The sequence below is a fragment of the Vicia villosa genome, linkage group LG1 (assembly GCF_029867415.1).
Source record: "Vicia villosa cultivar HV-30 ecotype Madison, WI linkage group LG1, Vvil1.0, whole genome shotgun sequence".
In the NCBI taxonomy this organism is placed as follows: Eukaryota; Viridiplantae; Streptophyta; class Magnoliopsida; order Fabales; family Fabaceae; genus Vicia; species Vicia villosa.
Genome location: NC_081180.1, coordinates 36077779 through 36097502, shown reverse-complemented (window position 1 = coordinate 36097502; position 19724 = coordinate 36077779). Strand labels below are relative to the sequence as shown.

Genomic DNA, 19724 nt, shown 5'->3' with positions numbered 1-19724 from the left:
TAATTTCACCAAGTCAACTCCAAATCTTTCAAATCCCAATTTCACATCCACCCTGAATCATTCTTCACAACCCGAAACACCACCACCCTCTGATTCCATCACCTCGTCACAACCCGAACCGCCACCACCGTCTGATTCTCTTCATCTCCGACTCGGAGCCACCAACCAACACTGCAACCATCGTGTAACAAAAAACGACACCGTTTCGATCAATGGTTAAGGGTTTGCACAGCCAAAACCTCCCCGCCGATGTAGCACATGTCGTCGATCAGCTAGAGCGCCACTGCTTGGCTCCCGATGGATCTCTCATCTCCAAGCCTCTCTACAACGATCTACAACTCGTAATACTCTCTCTAAACAATGCTCTCTATGTGTTTGTTGAATTTCCTCACATAATTGGAAAATGGGTGCTTCATTTTATCATTAAAAACTCGACCCATTTTGTTAAATGTCCAATAAATTGAATAAAAGTTTGGTGGGTACTGAAATGTGTTGTTTGATTTGCAGGCTAGAGAGGAAATGTGCAGGGAACGACTTCGATATCTCGAAGCCATGGTATGTGAATGTTATCTTGTGTTTGGGTTACAGATTGGATTTAAACAATATGCATTGTTTGATTGTAATGTAAATAATGAATTAAATTCACATATGCGACTGCATCAAGAATGCTTCAACAACTTCATTCATGTTCATTCACTTCTTTAAGCATATTTTGTTTGGGTTACAGATTGGATTTAAACCATCTGCACTGTCACTTCAATCTAACCCAATTGTACACTTACTTTCATTGAAATTATTCTGTTTGGAAGAAGTGTGTGATGAAGTATTGAAATGAGGTCTTGGTACGATGGGTCAAACTTTCGGTACGGCGGCGAGGGGTAGACCTGCTAGGTTAACACTCCAACCCTCAAGTTAGTTATTGAGCCAGAAGTAATATGCAAGTAGGAACGAATTGAATACCTGAAACGGCGTGATCCGATCTTTATATAGTATGGGCATTAGAACCGTCCTCGTGTAATCCGACGCCTTTTGAGTTTTGCGGATGACCGTTCGATTAGATATCAACGGTGAGAGATATGATGGAGGGTGTGATCACCTGTTCTTGGGGGAAGTGAGGGTTCACCTGTTCGGTGTGACTTCCCTTTCGGCGCTTGTAATTGAGCTTTCTTTGCGGGCCTTGCTGACTGCACAAAACAGAAACTATTTTTTTTGCCACAATACCCACCTTTATAACTCTATTTTAGAAATGATAATTTGACAATAAAAATTGAAGGAACTTCACGGTAAAACTAATTTATACCGTAATATATGCTAATTAAGTTCTTATGATGTGTTTGGATTGAAGGTTTTGTAGGGAAAGAATCACATGATAATATTTATATCTTTTCTTTTCTAAGTCTATATGTAATACGGTGAACTGACTTTTTAATAATCGGAATGTCGCGGTTAAGCAAGAGTCGCCACCGACTTTTATTTTATCCAAATATCGGAAAGGCTAAAAGAACAGGAAAAACCTTTTAAATAAAAAATAGGGTTCGGGGGGTAATTATGCAAAGGGAAGGTGTAAGGCACCCTTTGCATCCATGGTTTTCCATGGGCTCTTAATTGCTTTGCTTGCTCGTTTGTTTTTTTTAAAAAAGGTAGATGAAAGAAAAAAGTGGACTTTAGCTCGTAAATGAGCGTAGCCAGTTTTCGAAGAATTGTGAGAAAGAATATTAAAGATGAGCATTGCAAGGCAATTAGGGGCAATTACCTTAAACTCAGATGATAGGTCTCTTTTTAGCCTTTCAGAATGAAAGGGTCAATCCTTGCCATAAAAGGGCAGGAAGCCTTTCGTTTGGAGGTTGAAGGGTCGTCGAAGCATCCTTTGCCATGAGACTGTCCCATGCCATAGAAGGGCAAGTAGTCTAAGGCAAGAATCAGAATAAGCCATTTTCGTTAGGCAACCAGAAGATACCTCAGCCTTTTTCCGTAGGCAACTTCCGAGGGTCGAGGTCATTTGTGTATCGAAGGCAGCATCATTTAGGGTCGTGACCTTTTTATCGAGGCAACATGGCTGAGGTATCCTCATATTCGAGGGACTTGGCTTATTCTGCAAAAAAACACAAGGCAACAGGCAACAAGGCAACAGGCAACAAGGCAACAGAGAGGTTACCCAAAAGCGTGCGTGTGTGCACCAATCACGTGGTTCAATTCAGTTATTTATCTTGTAATTAGTGACTCTAATCCAGTTTAAATTTGCACTCCCTAAATTACTAACCACGCAATTTAAATAATATAATCACACAAATACGGGGGAGGGAAATTGTAACCTGCGGATCCCTTAATAGGGTTTGACATAAGTAATAATAAAGCATAAAATATTTAAGGTTAGGGTTTAGGGTTACCAACACTCGTAGCCTTGGCGGTCAACAAACCCTGAAAATTGAAAAGGAAAGAATAAACAGAAGAGAGTGAGTGTATTATTTGTTCTGAGGCAACTAGGGTTAACCCTAAAAAATAAACATAACATTACGGAAAAAGGGTAAAAGAAAACTTAGCTTCGATTGATGAAGGTTGAGAATTGGAGGTAGATTGAAGCATTGACTCTGACCATCTGATAATTGAATAGAGAAATAAGAGGAAGTGAGTGTAGAGGGATTTCATTGACAGGGGCAATCAAACCCTAATTAAAACAAAATAATAGGCGAAAAATATTAAATAAGAAGAAATTAGAACTTAGCTTTGCATTTGACGTGGCGCGTAGTCGGAATGTATTTGAGAAGCCAACCTGAAAAAAGACACGGAAAACAAATATCTCAATGTATGGAATGATCTTCGTAAATCTTGATTAGGGTACGAATTAAATAAGAAAATAAAAAAGATTTAATTAATTATTGGTCTCGCGACCTAATTAATTTAATCGGGAAGAGAAAATAAAATCGAGCACACAGGTATTTTTTAGGAATTTTTTTAGAGTTAAAATGAAATAAACATGAATTTTTCAAGTAATTAAATAATTAAATATAATTTGAATAAGAAAATAAATAAATATAATACAAATAACTATATAATAAATATTCAATATATAAATAAATAATTAAGAAAATAAAATTATTATAAATAAATAAAACATAATAATAAGTGATAATCAAATAAATAAAGAAATAAATATATATGAAATTAATAAATAAAATAAATATTTTTATTATTTTTTATGAAAAAGGAAATTAAAAAAAAACAATTTTGTGAAAAAAGGAATATCTAAAAAATGTTCTAAAAACAAACAAATATATAAATAAGATAAAAAAACATAATATTATATAAAAATAAAAAGAAAATTGAGAAACTCAGCTTGGATCGTATGGGGAGCGTCCATGGGAGTCCATGGTGCTACTTCACTCCTGATGCGTTGGATCGGCTGGGATGGAGATCTAACGGTGGTCTTTGGAGAGTGCATAATGGGCGTGTCTTGGCTAAACGCACGCGATCTGCAATTGGTATGAAACAAACAAATGGGCAAAATTGTTGCGTGACGCTGGGATCGAACCCAGGTCACCTTGGTTATGAGTGAACGCGCCTTACCACTAAACCAGAATCCATTAGCTGTTAAAAACTTCCTCCTTAATAAATAAATAAAAAAAAACAAATTGAAGAATTTAGAAAGAAGACTCTGCGCCCAGACTTCTCCTTCAACCTCTGTATTTTCTGGAAAAACACCTTTACCTACGGATGGCTTGCATGGCTATAAGCTTTGCAACATCAAAATAACAATATATGCTATATCAACTCAAAGTGAAGCCGTGGTTCATCACGGTTCGATCTTGCGAATTCAACCACGGTTCCCATTCGGCCCAATTTAACCTGCCACGAAAATCCCTAAACCGAAACCTTATTGCTCATTCATGGTGGATCACGCTATGGTTATGCAAACACACAATTAATTGCCCAGAAACGTTTGATACATCAACCTAAATACGATTATGCAACCAAATAACATTCATGATGCATAAATAATTCGAATTGATTAAAATAAAAAAATTGGCAAACCGAAGCGTATTAGCGATGATTCTGAGAGTCTCAGGTCTTGATGAAGATCCAAATAGCTTTGGTGAATACCAAGGAACGTGACTAAATCTTCAAATCGCTCTGAATCTGACTGTAGGTTCGAAATCGAACTTTGACCTTTCTTGAAGGGATGTGAGTTCGGTTAGGACTCTTGGAGGCAGCCAACCCCTTTTTCGTCTGATCATCTCCTCATATATATGGGCAGCGATTTAGGTCAAGAAATTGGTGTCAAATCTCCAAATTTTAGGAGATTGAGATTTGATTTGGAAGAGATTTAGAATTTTCCGTTTTGAACTCAATCAAGCTTCCATTAGATTTTTATTACTGATTAAAAAAAAATCACGTACATCATAGTTGCTTTCTTTAATTTATTTTAATTTTTTTTTTGATTTAAATTAAAATCAAAATAAATAAAACCAAAGTCAAGGTGATGCACAAATGGGCTTGGAGATCTTTGCTCTTCAAATTCATGTTTACACCCCATCAATTAGGCCCATTTATTCAATATTGCTCCGTTTAACCTTTTATATATTTTTTTAAGATAGCCTAACTTGTGCCAACCATTTCTCATGAATTTCCCTATAGTAAACTCAGATATTTACTCGAGATTTGATCACAAAATAAATCAATATTGTATCTTTTATTTTTTTCATTATTCGATTACTTTATTTAAGAATCCAAATAAAATAATAATAATGATAAGAAGTAAAGGAATGGCTCTTCGGGTCTTATAATGGGTCATGAACATGCTTGAGATGGAAATCTTTTGAATTAGAGCCTGAATTTTGTCATGGAGATAGTATGGGGTATCATAGACCATATGAGATGCCTTGGAGCTTTTGATCCATTAATTTTTCCTCAGAGTGACAAAACCCTAGTTTTTGAACCTTGCTTAGGAGAGTGTGTCTTGGAGCTTTGTGTATTGATTTGAATTGGAATAGGAAAAAAATGTATGGGCAAATTTTGGGGTATTACAGCTGCCCCTGTTCAATTATCTTAAACCTGAAGATGTAGAGTGGTTTGTATGCCAGTCGGTATCTGAAGGTGGAAGATGATTGAACACTAGAATACCAAGAAATTTGCCCTAGCTGAAGTAGGGACTTTTGTCGGAGATGGGCTTATAGATGCCATCTGGTAGTTGTTGGAGTATGGATTGTTGCAAAAATTCTGCTTTTGTTGTCTTCCCTTTTTTGAATGTTGAGGAACCGTCAAAGGTATCGACTCAAATCTGTGTTGGGTTATTTAAGGAACCGTCAAAGGTATCGACTTAAATTTGAAACATATCATTGAGGCACCGTCAAAGGTATCGACTCAGATATGCAGATAGTTTGTATAAGGAACCGTCAAAGGTGTCGACTTATATCTGAAGGGTGTCGTTAAGGAACCGTCAAAGGTGTCGACTTAACTTTGGAGCATATCATTGAGGCACCGTCAAAGGTATCGACTCAGATATACAGATAGATTGTATAAGGAACCGTCAAAGGTGTCGACTTATATCTGAAAATGTGTTGTTAAGGAACCGTCAAAGGTGTCGACTTAACTCTTGATATATTAAGGAACCGTCAAAGGTATCGACTTAATACTTGAAAATAGATTGTTAAGGAACCGTCAAAGGTGTCTACTTAACTCTTGTAAATGGAGATAGTGGTATCCTGAAAAGTAGAGGTTAGTTTTCTTTATGCCATGTCATGATGCATGCAATGTGTTTGTGTGACGGGATTCTCAAAATAAATGAGGACCTCGTATGTTATGTATGCAATTGTCGCGCTGTTTTATGTATTATGTATGAACGTGTATGCAATTGTATGAATATGTTTATGACATATGATTCATGTTGTCTTAATTGAGAAAATAAATCTCGGTATCTTTGAAGATGTTCAGCTGGGGATTTACGGTTTCTGCTTGGGGATGATCAGTAATTTGATGTACCCTGATTTAGAGATATAAATGGACCATGTTGAAGAAGAGCAACTTGTTGGAGAAATAATAGTGTCGAAGATGTAAACTCTGTTGGGGAGTCATGTCTTTGTCGGGACGAGCACATTTGAAGATATCTTCTTAATGATTACCCTGAGGGGATATGATCTTCTGGCTCTGTAGGGAGATGTGGGTGTCTTGAAAGTTGCCCCCAGTATCATAGTTATTTACTACTCGATTCAGGACACGCTACTGAGTATTGATCGAAATGTTGAACTGGACTTGCATAGATTTGCCCCAGTTAACATGAACTTTGGAAAGATTCGCCTCATGAGGTCTTTGTGAGATGTACACTATGGGCAATATGCCCCCAGTAATCATAGGCTCATGACAATGTCTCGCGTTGATTGGGGAGTAGCTTTAGATATGCTTGGATGCATGCCCCTGATTGTTCGACCATCCATGAGAGAGTCTCGGAATCTCGACTTGATTGCCTCAGATTGATTGGGCCAAACGCGTCATGCCCTTTGTATACGTAAGAGACATGGCTTCTTGGAGTAATTTTGTTTTGTCGGGATAACTTTCAGTCATTAGTTGTACTCGGTGCAAGTTCTTTTTGATGCTAACATTTGAAATTATGTAGCAGGATATGTTTAATAATGTATTCGTGAGATGCAATGCATACGTTTGTCTTGAGTTTTTGGAAAACAGTAAAACAGGAGATGTAAAAGCATGATGTTTATAAAAACGCGATGTTTGTAAAAAAACAGAGTATTAACTCAGCATTCTTGGTAAACCTTTAGGAGTCAGGATACCTTTTTGGTGACAGTATGCTTTCGAACTAACCATGCTTCAATTCGGACTTTCAAGGGTTGTAACGTGGCTTGGTTCGCGGTTTAAGAAACAAAGGATAAAGGCTCAAAGTTTATTTGTACCCACCCCTCTTCGTGATGATCTTCAGTCCTAGGCCCAGTTAATTCAACTTGTGCATTCAGGTTCCAAGAGACTTTTGGATTTGCACTTTTGATAATAACGATGGTTCACAAGCAAAGAGAACTTTTGAGATGGCAGTCACTTCTTCCTTTTGGTAGTCACAACTTTGAGTTGTTCAGAAATTTATTGACTTCTCTTTTTTCATCTTTTTGATATCCCTAACTTTTGCCTGAACTGTCTATTTTGAGTTTACAGTCAGCGGGATGCCTTGATTTTTTGCCTAAGTCATCTTTGATTTTTGACTTAGCGGGCTTTTCTTTGTATATATGTTTTTTCATTTTTCTTTTTTTGAAAGATATTGACTGCCTTGCTTAATGATTGATGAACCATCATTGGTTTTTTGATTGACATCTCTGATACTTCTTTGATGTGTGTAGATGAACACTTGTGTTTGAAACCTTTATTGGAAGGTGTACTGAATGATTCTCTCAAAATAGAATGCACAGCCAAATTAACTGAGAACTATCCTGCCCCAGGTTATAATCAAAGGTTTTAATTAGTACAAGAAAGAAAACTTCTACTTCTTAGGCTCAAAGGGGTTAACGAGGGATTAACATCCTTATATCTCCACTGTTTAGGAATTGAAACAATGCCTGTACATCGTCAGCATAGTCCGCTCAAAAGCATACTGTATGAGGTTGCGGTATCGTTTTCTTCATCCTCCCTTAAAAGGCTTACAGCTTGGCAGGAGTTGAATATCACAAAAACACATGCAAAGTAAAGACATAATTTTAAAATGAGTGATAGCGAAATAAATTATTCAAGACAAACATATGCAAGGCACTGATGATGATTATTAAAATAAGATAATGTCTATCATAATTCGAATGTTTAAACAAACAGAATAGAAATTTGCAAATGAAAGTAAAACTAATGATTAAGAGTTTATCCTTCTAGCTATCCACATTATTAGCAGTTACATTAGGAGTCTCAGGAGGGTCAAACTCAACTTCTCCCGCATCGATCATATCTTGGATTTTGTTCCTCAATGTCCAGCAGCTATTCGTATCATGACCAGGACTATCAGAGTGGTATGCACACCTCATGTTAGGATTATAGCTTCGAGCAGAGGTGCTAGGATTCTTAGGGGGATCCTTTAGAGTGATCAACTCTAACTTCAACAGGTGTTGTAGTGCTTGAGCCAGTGACATATTGATCTTTGTGAACTGACGCTTAGGCTTGTCTTGCGTGCTTTGACGACTTCTCTGAGATGTCGGTGTGGAGATCAAAACTGCCCCAACAGATTGGCCATGGTTATTATTTGAATCTGACTTCCCACTGAGAGGCTTCTTTGTAATACCTGAGGATGTAGCGGTTTGAATCTTACCACTTCGGATGCCATTCTCAACACGTTCCCCAGTCAGTATAAGCTCAGTGAATCCAGATGACGAACTTCCCAGCAAATGACTATAGAAAGGGCCAGTCAATGTATTCATGAACATATCTACCATTTCTCTGTCAGCCAAGGAAGGTTTGACTCTTCCAGATAGATCTCTCCATTTCTGAGCATACTCCTTGAAACTTTCCTTAGGTCCCATAGACATGCTTTGTAGTTGCATGCGAGTTGGTGCGAGATCGGAATTATATTGGTATTGCTTATAGAAAGCAACAACCAAATCTTCCCAAGTATGGATGTTGGTACTTTCCAGTTGATAGTACCATTCGAGTTGAGTTCCAGATAAGCTTTCCTGAAAGAAATGGATCCAGAGCCTCTTATTTGCAGTGTGAGGCTGAATCTTCCTTACATAAGACCTCAAGTGCATCTTGGGACAGGAGACTCCATCATACTTAGCAAATGCGGGAGTTTTGAATTTCGGAGGAATAACAACCCCAGGAACGAGTCCAAGTTCTTCAAAATCCAACCCAGGTACCTTCTGGATTTCCACGCTTCTCAGACGCTCTTCTAACATCTTGTATTTGTCATCGGGTTGTTCTTCCTCATGGTAATAGTCCTCTTCTTCTTCAGAGAGTTTGGCAGAATCGTGGTTACTTTTTGCCTCAGTTTTGGTACTAGCATCATCATCTTGCTCATCTTCGTCACTGTCTTCAGAGGTTTCAGCATCCCTGAGTTGCAAGATCGGTCTAAGCTTTTTCACCTTAGTCTTCTTACCCTCTTTGGGAGTTTCAGCTTCTTCAACCTTTTTTAGAGGGCCTTTGAACCTTCTTCCCAGATTGAGAACACCCTTAGGTTTCTTGGTCTTCTTTTCCTTCTTAGTCAGAAGGGATTTCAGCTCATCTTGCCCCTTGGACAAATTCAGGATCAAGGCTTGGAATTCAGTATTTTGAACTTGGAGATTCTTCACAGATTGTTCGAGATCCATGATGCTGAAATAAACAGCGAGGAAGGATGAGAGACCTATTGTAAGAAACCTGTTATGCGGTGTTATGAATGCAAATGCAATGCTTTCAAGGATCTTTAGGAATTAAGTTAGCAACATTTAGAAAATGATTTGGTCATGTCTTTGTCTGAAGAAATCTGATTTTTGTCTTTGAATGTCTTTCTTTGAGAATCAAGCTCACCATATCCAGTGGGTCATAGCCTCTGATTCGGGAACTTCTGCATTTGAAGGTACATGGCTAGAGGAAAATAAATCCTCTCGCCCCTTGATTAGGTACTGAGTCTATGAATTGGAAGGTACGTGGCCAGAGGAAAATAAATCCTCTTGCCCCTAGATAGGAATTCAGTCCTTGATTAGAGCACCTGAAATCGTGCGCCCTAAATTCCTAAGATCCTTGAAAGGGTTATTTAATCATGTTATGCTTATGATGTCATGATGTCATGATGTTATGCGAATGCAGTTCGTTAGACTTAGTGCGAGATGGTAAGGACAAACAAGTCCTTTCAACAAAACCTGCAAGGAAATGAAAGTTAGTAGTAAACACAAACAAGTCACACAAGTCACGCAAGTCACACAAGTCGCACAGTTTTTGGCTTAAGGCTTGCATGGGGTCTGATCAGGTGTCCTTCCCAAGGGTATTTCTATGGATAAGGAGATTTCAGCAACGGGTTCTACCAAGTGACTCAGAATTGTCAGCCCCCTCTAAAGCACCCTCGAACATGGTACATGCATACCACGCAATGATACTTTAGGAAGAAACCTATCTGAGCTGTAGTATCGGGTAGCGACCATAACTTGGCATGCACCAAGAATAGCCCTCCCACTACGTTCCTAAAGGCCAGGATGGGTTAAGGGTAACTAAAGGTCCTTGAGCTCCGACGCACCCAAAGATACATGCATAAACCTCTCTCATACAAAAGAGGTACACAATAACCAGTGGAGGCCTAACTCAAGTGCGAACTTCACTTTGACCAACCCCAAGCATGCACAAGGGGGGTCTCCATGACTATGCCGCTCCTAATCTTAAGCGTTCTTGAATCCGGGAGTAGGATTCGTCCTTCATTTATTTCCCAAAACAGCCCTGAAAAATAAAGCAAACAAAGCAGACAATAGAAAACATTTAAGTGATTCCTAAACTTTTAAGGTAACCCCTCTTTTAATCGAAAAATCCCCAGCAGAGTCGCCAGTTCTGTAATACGGTGAACTGACTTTTTAATAATCGGAATGTCGCGGTTAAGCAAGAGTCGCCACCGACTTTTATTTTATCCAAATATCGGAAAGGCTAAAAGAACAGGAAAAACCTTTTAAATAAAAAATAGGGTTCGGGGGGTAATTATGCAAAGGGAAGGTGTAAGGCACCCTTTGCATCCATGGTTTTCCATGGGCTCTTAATTGCTTTGCTTGCTCGTTTGTTTTTTTTAAAAAAGGTAGATGAAAGAAAAAAGTGGACTTTAGCTCGTAAATGAGCGTAGCCAGTTTTCGAAGAATTGTGAGAAAGAATATTAAAGATGAGCATTGCAAGGCAATTAGGGGCAATTACCTTAAACTCAGATGATAGGTCTCTTTTTAGCCTTTCAGAATGAAAGGGTCAATCCTTGCCATAAAAGGGCAGGAAGCCTTTCGTTTGGAGGTTGAAGGGTCGTCGAAGCATCCTTTGCCATGAGACTGTCCCATGCCATAGAAGGGCAAGTAGTCTAAGGCAAGAATCAGAATAAGCCATTTTCGTTAGGCAACCAGAAGATACCTCAGCCTTTTTCCGTAGGCAACTTCCGAGGGTCGAGGTCATTTGTGTATCGAAGGCAGCATCATTTAGGGTCGTGACCTTTTTATCGAGGCAACATGGCTGAGGTATCCTCATATTCGAGGGACTTGGCTTATTCTGCAAAAAAACACAAGGCAACAGGCAACAAGGCAACAGGCAACAAGGCAACAGAGAGGTTACCCAAAAGCGTGCGTGTGTGCACCAATCACGTGGTTCAATTCAGTTATTTATCTTGTAATTAGTGACTCTAATCCAGTTTAAATTTGCACTCCCTAAATTACTAACCACGCAATTTAAATAATATAATCACACAAATACGGGGGAGGGAAATTGTAACCAGCGGATCCCTTAATAGGGTTTGACATAAGTAATAATAAAGCATAAAATATTTAAGGTTAGGGTTTAGGGTTACCAACACTCGTAGCCTTGGCGGTCAACAAACCCTGAAAATTGAAAAGGAAAGAATAAACAGAAGAGAGTGAGTGTATTATTTGTTCTGAGGCAACTAGGGTTAACCCTAAAAAATAAACATAACATTACGGAAAAAGGGTAAAAGAAAACTTAGCTTCGATTGATGAAGGTTGAGAATTGGAGGTAGATTGAAGCATTGACTCTGACCATCTGATAATTGAATAGAGAAATAAGAGGAAGTGAGTGTAGAGGGATTTCATTGACAGGGGCAATCAAACCCTAATTAAAATAAAATAATAGGCGAAAAATATTGAATAAGAAGAAATTAGAACTTAGCTTTGCATTTGACGTGGCGCGTAGTCGGAATGTATTTGAGAAGCCAACCTGAAAAAAGACACGGAAAACAAATATCTCAATGTATGGAATGATCTTCGTAAATCTTGATTAGGGTACGAATTAAATAAGAAAATAAAAAAGATTTAATTAATTATTGGTCTCGCGACCTAATTAATTTAATCGGGAAGAGAAAATAAAATCGAGCACACAGGTATTTTTTAGGAATTTTTTTAGAGTTAAAATGAAATAAACATGAATTTTTCAAGTAATTAAATAATTAAATATAATTTGAATAAGAAAATAAATAAATATAATACAAATAACTATATAATAAATATTCAATATATAAATAAATAATTAAGAAAATAAAATTATTATAAATAAATAAAACATAATAATAAGTGATAATCAAATAAATAAAGAAATAAATATATATGAAATTAATAAATAAAATAAATATTTTTATTATTTTTTATGAAAAAGGAAATTAAAAAAAAACAATTTTGTGAAAAAAGGAATATCTAAAAAATGTTCTAAAAACAAACAAATATATAAATAAGATAAAAAAACATAATATTATATAAAAATAAAAAGAAAATTGAGAAACTCAGCTTGGATCGTATGGGGAGCGTCTATGGGAGTCCATGGTGCTACTTCACTCCTGATGCGTTGGATCGGCTGGGATGGAGATCTAACGGTGGTCTTTGGAGAGTGCATAATGGGCGTGTCTTGGCTAAACGCACGCGATCTGCAATTGGTATGAAACAAACAAATGGGCAAAATTGTTGCGTGACGCTGGGATCGAACCCAGGTCACCTTGGTTATGAGTGAACGCGCCTTACCACTAAACCAGAATCCATTAGCTGTTAAAAACTTCCTCCTTAATAAATAAATAAAAAAAAACAAATTGAAGAATTTAGAAAGAAGACTCTGCGCCCAGACTTCTCCTTCAACCTCTGTATTTTCTGGAAAAACACCTTTACCTACGGATGGCTTGCATGGCTATAAGCTTTGCAACATCAAAATAACAATATATGCTATATCAACTCAAAGTGAAGCCGTGGTTCATCACGGTTCGATCTTGCGAATTCAACCACGGTTCCCATTCGGCCCAATTTAACCTGCCACGAAAATCCCTAAACCGAAACCTTATTGCTCATTCATGGTGGATCACGCTATGGTTATGCAAACACACAATTAATTGCCCAGAAACGTTTGATACATCAACCTAAATACGATTATGCAACCAAATAACATTCATGATGCATAAATAATTCGAATTGATTAAAATAAAAAAATTGGCAAACCGAAGCGTATTAGCGATGATTCTGAGAGTCTCAGGTCTTGATGAAGATCCAAATAGCTTTGGTGAATACCAAGGAACGTGACTAAATCTTCAAATCGCTCTGAATCTGACTGTAGGTTCGAAATCGAACTTTGACCTTTCTTGAAGGGATGTGAGTTCGGTTAGGACTCTTGGAGGCAGCCAACCCCTTTTTCGTCTGATCATCTCCTCATATATATGGGCAGCGATTTAGGTCAAGAAATTGGTGTCAAATCTCCAAATTTTAGGAGATTGAGATTTGATTTGGAAGAGATTTAGAATTTTCCGTTTTGAACTCAATCAAGCTTCCATTAGATTTTTATTACTGATTAAAAAAAAATCACGTACATCATAGTTGCTTTCTTTAATTTATTTTAATTTTTTTTTTGATTTAAATTAAAATCAAAATAAATAAAACCAAAGTCAAGGTGATGCACAAATGGGCTTGGAGATCTTTGCTCTTCAAATTCATGTTTACACCCCATCAATTAGGCCCATTTATTCAATATTGCTCCGTTTAACCTTTTATATATTTTTTTAAGATAGCCTAACTTGTGCCAACCATTTCTCATGAATTTCCCTATAGTAAACTCAGATATTTACTCGAGATTTGATCACAAAATAAATCAATATTGTATCTTTTATTTTTTTCATTATTCGATTACTTTATTTAAGAATCCAAATAAAATAATAATAATGATAAGAAGTAAAGGAATGGCTCTTCGGGTCTTATAATGGGTCATGAACATGCTTGAGATGGAAATCTTTTGAATTAGAGCCTGAATTTTGTCATGGAGATAGTATGGGGTATCATAGACCATATGAGATGCCTTGGAGCTTTTGATCCATTAATTTTTCCTCAGAGTGACAAAACCCTAGTTTTTGAACCTTGCTTAGGAGAGTGTGTCTTGGAGCTTTGTGTATTGATTTGAATTGGAATAGGAAAAAAATGTATGGGCAAATTTTGGGGTATTACAGCTGCCCCTGTTCAATTATCTTAAACCTGAAGATGTAGAGTGGTTTGTATGCCAGTCGGTATCTGAAGGTGGAAGATGATTGAACACTAGAATACCAAGAAATTTGCCCTAGCTGAAGTAGGGACTTTTGTCGGAGATGGGCTTATAGATGCCATCTGGTAGTTGTTGGAGTATGGATTGTTGCAAAAATTCTGCTTTTGTTGTCTTCCCTTTTTTGAATGTTGAGGAACCGTCAAAGGTATCGACTCAAATCTGTGTTGGGTTATTTAAGGAACCGTCAAAGGTATCGACTTAAATTTGGTAATTGGTTGAGAGGGCCTGTTATTTTCATTCTCAACATACTCTGCATCTCTCAAAAGACGAAGTAATTCCAAGGCACTTTCTTTTCCTTTATCATTTCCATTCTGTGAGATATAGAAAAGAGGAGCAATAACTTCATCCAAAATCAACTTACAATAATCCACACTTTTAGAGCACGAACATAGAGATAGAAGAACAGAAAGTGCATGTTCTTGCTCCTCATTGCTTCCAGTCTCAAGTATTTCAGCAATAGAAGATATGCATCCCTTTGTTTCTGCAATATAATTTATACCCTCTTCTGTGTCACCTATGTTTTTCAATATGTGTATGCAGTATCTCAAAACGGCTCTATCTTTGAAAAATGGAAGCAATTTTTCGCCGCAATTGAGTGATAACATGTGTGGATAAACTTCACTATTGAAGGAAAAATCTGAATTGTGTGTTGTTTTTTTTTTTCAGATAGGGAAAGTGATGTGTATACGTAAAGCTTCAAGGAATGATTCACTGACTGAGACTTCAACCAACCCTTCTGCTTTGACGGCTCAGGAACGGTACCTCTGGAAAGATGTTGATGAACTCATTTCATCTTCTGATAATGAAATTGCAAGCCAGCTGTTTGTTCTTCATGTTATGAAGCCATTGCTTGGTTCCAAGTTTGTTGATGCTGGCGTATGTATCCGTTTTCAATTTACCGTATTTTAGTTTACTATCTTTGTTATTTATAATCATTCTTGAATTATCCGGTCATCAATGCATAATCTCTTACTTTGTGTTTTTATCTGATTGCCGCCTACCCTTTTAATTTCTTGATAGATGCATGTCCAAGTCTCGAGAGGCTTAGTTTTGTCAGTTATAATTATCGAGAATAATTTCTCTTGTATTTTGATTTTGCAGGATCAGAGTTCCATACCCCTTTCAATGGGGAGCACCTACATTTGATGCAGGCGAAGCGTTTGCCATGATGATGGCATCTTTTGTTGCTCTTGTAGAGGTGACTTCTTTTTTAAGATATTCTCTTTTTTAATTGGTGTAAGATTTGGTTTCTGTTTAATTGTTATTCTTGAGGAAATTATTCTTAAATTGTACATTCCGTTATTATTATTTTCCGGAACTATGGGATATTTTATCAGTGCAATGAAGCTTACTTATGTTGAAGTAAAATTAAGTTATATACTCACGTGTTTCTTGCAGTTCAGTGTCTACTGGAGCTTTCATTGCCGTATATAGGCATGCAAGTGCAACACCATTACCGCCTTCTATTCTTAGTCGAGGTATCGGTTGGCAGGTACAGACACAACTAAATCTTGCTTTTATAAATGATAATTGTAATAATGGTAAAATTTCATAATTGATTTGATATAAATGTTGATTTTTCACCAAGCTATCAAGTAGAACTTTCAATTTTAAGTATAATTCCTCATGCATCTTATTTATGTTTGTTAGGGAGTTGGCATTTTGTTATCAGGATTGTTTGGAACAATTACCGGATCGTCCGTGTCTGTGTAAGAATGAAATTATTCTGTTTGTATTATTTACTAAGAGCAAGCAAACACTAGTAGAAATGAAAGTGATTTATTTTGTTTTCTATACAGAGAAAATGCAAGTCTTTTAATCTCAAATGACTGAGATGATAATATCACTGAATGTCTCTAAAGGTGCATTCTACTATGTTGTTTATCACTATTATTACTGGATTTCACTCTTGATAGAGTTTTTCTTTCATTTTGTGTCTATATGAGATGGTATTGTAGTTTTCATTCCAAACTAGCTTTATAAAAAGAGCAATATAGTATGAGTGATGAAAAGAGCAATATTACTGGATTTCATTCTTGATAGAGTTTTCTTTCATTTAAAATTATTTGTTCATTAGCTGAAAAAATGAGGACTAAGCTTTGACTTTGTCTTGCCAATTAACAGTCGACTTCATACAATCCTTACAACATGTACTTCGTATGTACTACAAGTAATTTATATGTTATTCTGAAAGGTCACTTTTTTAATAAACCTCCTGTTATATAGCACAAAGGATAATGACTTTATTAAATGAAGTTTGACAGAGAAATAAGTGATATTGAGGATATAGTGCAAGAAATTGGAGGATATAGTTCAGGGTATTGAGGAAATAGTAAAAGCTTTGTATAAGTTCAGCCTTTGTGGCAATTTTATGAGCCATACTAGCTAAGCTATCCATTTGAACTCATATTCCGAATTAACATATATGGTTAATTGAAAGTGAAGTATCAATTATGACCATGCTCCACCAAAAGGGAAATGAATTTAAAAAAGATATGCATATGCTGGAATGGAAAGGTTCATATACTTTTAAGCACTAGATGCATGTCAAGACTAAACCAACTTAACAAATTCCAACCAAAATGCAATAGTTTGGTCCAGTAAATTCTGCTTAATCTTAACCAATTAAATGCAACTTTATCACATTCCTGTTAATGTTATCACATGACAGAATAAGCAATATAATTTGTGGTTGGGTGGGTGGAGTGAGGAAGTGCAAAATATAATGCTTAATAATCACTATCACACACACACACATATATATATATATATATATATATATATATATATATATATATATATATATATATATATATATATATATATATATATATATATATATATATATATAGCTCAACATTGTTGATTTCTCATCTTTCTTTCCTATGGATGTGTTATTGTTGTTACTTTCTCTATTGGTTGCTTTCCTAAGCTTGAATGTAGTTGAGAGCCGAAAAACACAGGCTGAGGAGCACTATGTTGAGTACTGTGTTGTGAGCTGCAGAGCTTACAGTGCCTCAGTGACGGAGTTTGGAGCGGTTGACGATGGACAAACTTCGAACACACGAGCCTTTCAGACGGTGGTAGATCATCTGAGTCAGTACTCGTCATGCTTCAATTGAATATACCGCTCTGGTAATATTTCATCCTATCTAATTTCTTCAAACATAGTATCCTACTATTGAATTTCATCCTATCTAATTTTTGGCCTTGAGACACATGGCTTCCCATGCTTCAATTGATTTCAGTTTTCGGTATTAGGCTTATGCACAGGCAGCACTGCTTTTTGGAAGGGCTCCATCTAAGTATCTTAATATTAAAACATTCTTTTTAAAAAAAATTTTTTATGCTTTATTGGATGAAACATTCTCCATCTAAATTTCTCTACGTGTTTGGTGATTTTCCAGGCTCATGTATTCTCTGCAGGAACTGCAGGATGTGCAACTTTTCTAGCAAACTATCACGTACAGTCTTGTAAGGATATGAAATATTTTGACTTAGTTAAAATATGATTTTTATGTGTATGATTTTGTAGTATTTGCAATATTATGACTGAAAATGAAATATAACTAAATGGTGTATATGAAATAGGGTGTAAATAGATTTAAATAGGGTGTAATTATGAACATATCTATACCCGATTTTTATAAAAACGGGGTGTAATTAAGAACGTAGCTACACCCGATTTTTATTAAAACTGAGTGTAATTAAGAACGTAATTACACCTGATTTTTATTAAAATAGGGTGTAATTAAGAATGTATCTACACCCGATTTTTATTAAAATAGAGTGTAATTAAAAACGTAATTACGCTCAATTACACCCGATTTTTATTAAAATAGGGTGTAATTAAAAACGTAATTACGTCCAATTACACCCGATTTTTGTTAAAACAGGGTGTAATTAAAAACGTAATTACGCCCAATTACACCCGATTTTTGTTAAAACAGGGTGTAATTAAAAACGTAATTACGCCCAATTACACCCGATTTTTGTTAAAAATAACGGGTGTAAATTCGTTAGACATTTCTCACCCTATGGATATACACCCGATTTTTATTAAAAATAATGGGTGTAAATTTAATAAAAAATGGGTGTAAATTAACATTTTTGTACTAGTGACGTTACGCAATTTGTACGTTGTTTTATTTTTAAAAGAAATAGCAACGTATTTTATAATACGGAGGGGAATATTTTAAATTTTTGTATGATAATTAATTTTAGTTAAGAAAATTAATTAATCAAATATCATAACAAATGAAAATAAATCTTGTTTTATGATTAAATATCTAAAACTTATGTGCTCGTTAAATTAAGTATGATTTCTATAAAAAAAAATAGGCATGGCATGTTTTCACATAATAAACTTAAGTTATTTTAGAATATATATATATATATATATATATATATATATATATATATATATATATATATATATATATATATATATATATATATATATATATATATTGTTGGTGCACAATGAATAAAGATGGTGACAAAGAGAATAAACAAAAGGAATAATAGCGCAAAGATTAATGAGAGAATAAAGTTGTATATTCTACTTGCATTGATAATAAATGATAGCTACTACAAGGCTATTTATATAAAAGAAATATTGTCACCTAAGCCCTAACAGACTAAACTTAGTGAACAAGTTTAGGTACAAACAACACAATACTTCAAAATACTAAAGTACCATTACTACTAAATAGCTAAGCTAATGGGACCCAGAAGATAACATCTTCTGGTCAACAACATCTTCTGAGTAACCATCAGAAGATCAGCCCACATCAGAACTTCTGATGCTCATCTTCTGAATATTGAATTACTCTTCAATACCATCCCTTAATTCATATTCTTCAATCAAAGCTGACAACGTCAATTCCATCCCTCAAGAGCAGAAATTGATCCGTCTTGATTGCCTTTGTCAGAACATCTGTCATCTCCTTCTGTGTGCTGCAGTGCACAACTTCTAATGTTCCATTCTGGACTTAGCTTCTCAAGAAATGATACTTAGTCTCAATATGTTTGCTTCTTCCGTGTAACACCGGATTCTTGGCAAGATTGATTGCAGACTTGTTATCAATCATCAGCTTCAGAGGCTTCTTCACTTTAATCTTCAGATCTTCTAATAGATTCAGAAGCCACACAGCTTGACATGCAGCTACAACGCCTACAATGTACTCAGCTTCACAGGTTGATAGAGCAACAATAGCTTGCTTCTTAGAACTCCAAGAAATAAGACCTCCTAGAAACATAAACAAATATCCAGAAGTACTCCTTCTATCAACTCTGTCTCCACACCAATCAGAGTCAGAATAACTCAATAACTCTGATTCTTCCTTTCTCCCAGAAGGAAACAATATGCCAAACTTCAAAGTTCCCTTGACATACCTCAAGATTCTGACAGCAGCTTGGTAATGGGACCACTTAGGTTTACTCATGAACCTATTAACCAATCCAACTGCATAGCATATATCAGGTCTGGTATTACACAAATACCTCAGAGAACCAACCAGCTA

At 36.0% G+C, this 19724-nt stretch overlaps 1 protein-coding gene across 7 annotated transcripts; it reads left to right on the top strand.

Annotated features, from left to right (window-relative positions):
- LOC131604258 (inositol-pentakisphosphate 2-kinase-like) lies at positions 1 to 17918 on the top strand. Of its 7 annotated transcripts, XR_009284628.1 has the most exons (9): positions 1 to 341; positions 508 to 555; positions 14866 to 15075; positions 15301 to 15397; positions 15598 to 15691; positions 15850 to 16061; positions 17132 to 17334; positions 17461 to 17504; positions 17607 to 17918. XR_009284628.1 is itself a non-coding variant. In XM_058876715.1 (6 exons), the coding sequence occupies exons 3-6, from the start codon at positions 15068 to 15070 to the stop codon at positions 16016 to 16018; spliced, it is 363 nt and encodes a 120-aa protein (XP_058732698.1). In that variant the 5' UTR covers positions 1 to 341; positions 508 to 555; positions 14866 to 15067; the 3' UTR covers positions 16019 to 16126. The 7 variants fall into 7 exon arrangements, 2 of the variants coding, with proteins under 2 accessions (XP_058732698.1, XP_058732693.1); XR_009284627.1 differs by having other exon boundaries at positions 15850 to 15908; positions 15999 to 16061; positions 17204 to 17918; XR_009284626.1 differs by having other exon boundaries at positions 15850 to 15908; positions 15999 to 16061; positions 17132 to 17918.
- Positions 17919 to 19724: the final 1806 nt, after the last annotated feature.

What these genes read in the sequence shown, in the direction of transcription:
- LOC131604258 (XM_058876710.1), top strand. Translation starts at nt 213, where the DNA reads ATGGTTAAGGGTTTGCACAGCCAAAACCTCCCCGCCGATGTAGCACAT. An exon ending in TCTACAACGATCTACAACTC is followed by an intron (nt 342 to 507) that starts GTAATACTCTCT and finishes TTTGATTTGCAG; the next exon opens with GCTAGAGAGGAAATGTGCAG. An exon ending in CCAAGTTTGTTGATGCTGGC is followed by an intron (nt 15,076 to 15,300) that starts GTATGTATCCGT and finishes TTGATTTTGCAG; the next exon opens with GATCAGAGTTCCATACCCCT.